The sequence below is a fragment of the Amblyraja radiata genome, chromosome 29 (assembly GCF_010909765.2).
Source record: "Amblyraja radiata isolate CabotCenter1 chromosome 29, sAmbRad1.1.pri, whole genome shotgun sequence".
NCBI classification, from domain to species: Eukaryota; Metazoa; Chordata; class Chondrichthyes; order Rajiformes; family Rajidae; genus Amblyraja; species Amblyraja radiata.
This window is the reverse complement of record NC_045984.1, coordinates 15402525-15408524: the sequence shown is the minus strand read 5'-3', so window position 1 is coordinate 15408524 and position 6000 is coordinate 15402525. Positions and strand designations below refer to the sequence as shown.

General features: G+C 40.1%; 1 protein-coding gene across 40 annotated transcripts in view; it reads right to left on the bottom strand.

Annotated features, from left to right (window-relative positions):
* Positions 1-4068: 4068 nt before the first annotated feature.
* Positions 4069-6000, bottom strand: part of LOC116989340 (receptor-type tyrosine-protein phosphatase S-like) — a 394665-nt gene continuing 392733 nt past the window's right edge. For all 40 annotated transcript variants that reach the window (XM_033046622.1, XM_033046611.1, XM_033046631.1 and 37 more), the window contains one exon: positions 4069-5965. In XM_033046622.1, coding sequence (XP_032902513.1) covers positions 5897-5965 — 69 coding nt within the window. In that variant the 3' untranslated portion in view covers positions 4069-5896. The remainder of the gene's footprint in view (positions 5966-6000) is intronic.

Here is a 6000-nt window from a genome sequence, read left to right as displayed (position 1 = left end):
GCCTTGCTGCCATTTTAGTCTCCCAACTATGAGAATTTCAAAATTGCCCCAATATTCCAGATTTGTGCTGGGTCCTATCCAGCTAAAACCAATTGGCCCCAACTTGAATGCCAAATTACCACAGTTGATATGAATGTAGAAAACCTGCATGCTTCCAAGTTAAAAATGAGCAATTGATTGAAGCAGTCTTAGGACTACATCTAAGTGATACCTCAAAACTATTGTGAACGGCCTGATGGAAAACATTATCCTTTTCTCAGCAATTCCTATATTTTTATGACATTTCCACTAGATCATTTCATTAAGGAAACGAGTTGACACAGAGTTCTAACTGGCACCGTGTTTCCCACCTGTGGTATGGGTTGATATGAGGACTGGTGTGCTTGCTCTATGACATGACAAACATAAAGAACAAAGCAGAATCAATTTCTCTCTTCCCGCATAGCTGAATGGACAGCACCACTTGTAATGTAATGCCTCTGTATTTTGTACTTTACAGTTTGTTCTTGGAAACATTATTTTAAAAAAAAGTAAATATTGGGAAATGTGAGTCAAGATTTGCCTTGCTTTCACTGAGAGAGAAATATACAAAGATCCCATGTTATCCGACACTTGTGACTCTTCTAACCCTTCACTACCCTAATTACAACTGAACAAATTGCAATTCCCAGACCAAGACCCATCTGTCGTTAAAATGCCTCTCGATTTTTACCCAGGATAGACTACGCATTCTCCTGTGAAATGTTACACCAATGGCATGATGAGGATATACTCTCCTATTAACACTAGAAAACCCATTAATTAACAGTGAAGCACTTTGGAGCATCAAAGGTCAGGAAAGGTGCTACATAAATCAATTCTGTATTGTAGCACCTGTGGATGTCACTCTATTTTACAATGGTTCAGTCCACCTTAAGCAGCACCATGGCAGATCCTATTGGCATTAATAAGAAGCTCATAAAAAAAAGTCACTATTTTCATTTGGGTTACCACACACTGCTTAACAAATTAAATTGCTGTGTAACAAATGTAACAGATCACAAAGCATGGAAGGAATAGATGATCTGGGCAAATGTCATATAACATTTTTCATCACTGAGTCCCTTGTACATGAATGCAGTGACATCAAGAGGACACCTTGAAGGAATGACCCACAGAATTTCTCCAGACAATCTTCCTTTAATACAAAGTCAACATATCTACATACAGTGGTTTTTATAACCAATTATATTTTCAGTTATAAGTAACATTTGTTCAAAAGCAATAATCACTTGGCCCTCATACAAATGACAGTTCCTTTGTTTTTTTTCTCAACATCCCATTAATTTGGCTGTCTCATACTGATTAAGTCTGGCAACTTTCACGAGTTATTGAGTAAATTCATCACAGACGTTGACAAGGAACACGTCAGAGTAAACCAGGTAGCAGTCTCGAGCCCCAGGCGATTTTTCTATTTATCCCAACATAACGGGGTTCCTTTTGGGGCAAAACAAAGGAGTAAAGCAATCTTGAAAAATGGAGCACATCCTTAACATGGTACAAAGAAAGCTCTTTTTAACATTTGGAATCCAATGATATATAGCCAGTCACAAACATTTCTACAGTGAAAAAATAGACTGTCTTTAAACGTAATATGAACAAATAAATGTATTTTAAATGCTTTTTTTGTTTCTTTTAATTTGACAGGTTTTTGTTAAAAAAGGAACAAATACACAATTAAAAAAAAATTATGTTTGTCATATGTTACAAAGCACAAAAGATTTTCAAGAAAATTGCTCACAAAAATCAACCTTTTCTGCTTTTGTTTCCCTTCGCCTTCATTTTATTTTCTGCTGTGGTCATCAAGAATGAGTTGATTTTTTTTAAATCCACTTTAATGAAGGCAGACCACTCTGTAATTATGGAATTCTAATTTGCAGGATCAAGACTAAGTGATAAAAATTATCTTTTCTGATGCAATTCGTTTGAAGATATTTTGCACTGACTGCTTGCCTTTGAGGAAAGGGGGAAGCTTTGGGTTGGTTTCGGCAGTCCTTCTGTTCTTCTCAGTGAAGAGCCTGCTAGACTCTCACTGATGGTTCGGAAAATGGCCAGAGGCAGTACTAGAAGCGACATGGATTTTTTTGTTAATGGTATGTATGTAACATTCATCTTGTAAGAAGATAATTAAAAATCTTACTGTTTAAAAAAACATGGACCATTGATAGAAGCTGATCTACACGGAGGTTTACAGTCAGGACTGATTCTTGTGTAAAATAGGATGTAAGCAAATAAGCCTCAAGATTAAGGATTGCATCCCATCCCCTCCACCCTCATTCCAGATGGCCGAATGTTTCTCCATCAAAGACTGATTGGAAAAAGGTCATTGCAAAGTCCATTCATCCCTTGCCATTCATAATGCTAGGAAGTACTGGTCACTGGCTGGGATGCTTGGTTAGAATTTTATAAAAAATGTCAAGGTGGGTGTCAAGCCCACTACAACCCACAACCCATAATCTTCTGAAATTTCCTCCACCTCCAAAGGGATCCCAACACTAGCCACATTTTCCCATCTCCATCCCTTTCCGTCTTCCGCAGAAACCGTTCCCTCCGCAACTCCCTGGTTAACTCATCGCTTCCCACCCAAACCACTCCCTCCCCAGGTAACTTCCCCTGCAACCGCAGAAGATGCAACACCTGTCGCTATACTTCCTCCCTCGAATCTGTCCAGGGACCCCGACAGTCCTTTCAGGTTAGGCAGAGGTTCACTTGCACCTCCTCCAACCTCATCTACTCTATCCGTTGTTCAAGATGTAGATTGTTACACATCGGCGAGACCAAACACGGACTGGGCGATCGTTTCGTGGAACACCTTCGCTCAGCCCCCATTAACCAACCTGATCTCCCGGTTGCTGGACACTTCAATTCTCCCTCCCATTCCTACACAGTCCTTTCTGTCCTTGGTCTCCTCCATTGTCAGAGTGAGGCTAAACGCAAATTGGAGGAACAGCATCTCATATTTCGTTTGGGCAGCTTACAGCCCAGTGGTATGAATATTGATTTCCCTCACTTCAGGTAGCCCCAGCATTCCCTCTCTCTATCCCTCCCCCACCCAAGTCATACTACCTTCCCATTTTCACCTTACAAATAGCTTACAGTGGCCCGTTTCCTTTATCATCATCACTTTTTTGCGTATCTTTCATTCATTGTTCTTTGACAAAAGTAATTTTTGATCAGCAAGAAAATCTGCCACAAATGTCACCTATCAGCCCGACATTATCTCTCCACATCACCGTCTATATCTCTCATTTCCCTTATCCCTGACCAGTCTGAAGAAGGGTCTCGACCCAAAACGTCACCCATTCCTTCCCTCCAGAGATGCTGCCTGTCCCGCTGAGTTACTCCAGCTCTTTGTGTCTATCTTCACTAGAACCACAGGTAGACACAAAAAGCTGGAGTAACTCAGCGGGTCAAACAGCATCTCTGGAGAAAACAAATAGGTGACGTTTCAGGTCGAGAACCTTCTTCAGACCTTTCATAACTGGAAATAAATATTTGTCGGCATCGGCAAGTTGGGCCTGTTTCCATGCTGTATGATTCTATGTCTCTAGATGTAAAGGTTGTATACATAGAGTTTAAATAGCATTCATTCTTGGCTGCATCATTTTTCTTGTATTCAATATGGCAATCACTGGGTTACAAAACACCTTGTCAATTCTCCTGCTGAGGGATATTATCTACACAAGGATAATTGTTTGGAAAGTGCATTTGCTACTGATCTTTCAGTGGGTTCATTTACTTTATTTGACATTAGCAAATTAAAACCTTTAATTGCCATCAAATGTCACCTAAAAGGTCTCCTTTTAGAAGTGGGGATATTGCAATAATTATTTCCACACACAAACATATATGGCTACACAGTAATACAAAGACCATACTCTATTTCATTTAATACCCATCCAAACCAGTCCTTCCCTTTCTTTGCTATCACAAAGACCACCCTAAACACTAAATCTAACTTCAACATCACAATGCTTTGTGCCTTTGAAGACCTGGTTTAGAAAAGCAAGATTTCCTACAACCCTTTCAAAAGATACTGATGAGATTGGATGAAGGGTGCCAGCCATCCACAGAGCTTGTGATGCAAGGCTATGGGCAGCGAAGGTAAATAGGTAGTAGTGGAGAGCACCGTGGTATGGCTAAAATAGCCCCAAAAAACATAATTGCTTCAAAAGCATTACACAAATCATTCAACTAAAATGTGTTTCATGTTTTGGTTTTCTATGTTTTACAATATTTTGTTAAAATCCAACTACTTTTTTACCCAACTAGAGGAGGCATTGGTCGAGCCAAATTCCACTCTCTCTTCCAGGCAAGGACAATTGGAAGCCTTATTGCATCATAACAATGCGAACAGGGTGTTAAATAGTGCCAGCATTTGTGTTTATGGATCTCACTGATGACATCCCATCAGTGGAAGGGCAGGCCCCAGACAACCAAGAACAGAATGCCTAAGCAAATACTGTGATGAAAATTGATTAAAACTCTTCAACAGCTCCTGCCCCAACAATTAGAAGAGTGCCAATGTGTTTGGCTCTCATGCAACACTCGCTATTTTTAAACCTCAGATGAAAATTACATCATTCTCACTTGGCTTATTTACCAGATGGATGAAAGACTCAGTTTATACTTATGATCAAGGGATGCTTCAGGCTGGAACCTATAAATATAGGGAGGAACTACAGATGCTGGTTTAAACCGAAGACAGACACAAAAAGCTAGAGTAACTCAACGGGTCAGGCTGAAAATCTGGGGAAAAGGAATAAGTGACGTTTCAGGGGGGAGACCCTTCTTTATACCCTATGTTTTACCTATAAATATAACATATTCTTTCTAATTTATTTTTTCCTTGTTTTGCATTACTTTCTACTCTCCTCTTAACTGACTCATACTTTCACAATCCCTCATTCTTATTAAAAAGAAAGGATCTTTTATAAGTTATTTTCCGCCCAAACAAAATGACTGCACTACAGAATGACTCTTCCTTTGCTTTCTCAGACCAAAGTCCATTGCGTGTCACTGAAAGAACCCCTTGCACTTCCGGTATCTGGGAGCCACCAACTGAGGTGATGTCTTTATACCTGCCTCAGAGTTTCAACTAGACTGAAGGGAAAAGTTCTCTCATGTTTCCAATCTTATGCATCTCTCGAAAGGTGGCCACAATCAGATAAAACTGACAGCCTTCCCTATGTGCAGCTTCTTCGTGTCCTCTCGCTAAAATAATACAAGAATGGGACATATTCATGAAAATACCCCAATGTTCACAATGGGATCCGATGCAAAGAGAAGGCACAGATGAAGAGCATGCTTAGATGAAGCATGGCCCGGGGGCTATACCAGAGGGACAAAACAAAATATGGACCATAATGACTACACAGTAGACAACCCAATCAGAAAGGGCATCAGCAGTAAATGTGGTTTTGTGAGCAGAATCCTTCAATGCTTTTCCACAGCTTTGATTAATAAAAGGATTTTTTTTTAAGCAAGCAGAACTCTAATGATGTAACCAAAGACAGGTTCCCATCTTTTCATATTTTCCCCTCATCCACTTTTTGAATGACTTTTGCTTGTGAGTCCTTGATATTTCATCAGACAGTCCATAGAGTAAATCCAGATCCAGTTCACCACAGTTGAACACTTGAGGTAAGTAGGACTTGTCCAACAATTAAGATGATTCCCCAACAGACCAGGGTCCTTCTTCTCTTCTGGGTTACAACATTGAGTTCCCTAAGGGTCCATCTGAAATATCTTCCCCTGGCGGTGGTTAGAATTAAAGTACTTTTCAAGCACGCTATATGGCTCAGAAGAGGTGCTCCGTGTCCATTGTGGCCTGTTGAGTTTGCTGGTCAATGGCTTTTTACGTTGCATAATGATCAAAACTCCCAAGGTACTCCAATGCCGCTTGATAGCAGAACTGATATTCATCCTGAAAACATAGACATTAGAGGATTTCACAAAGGA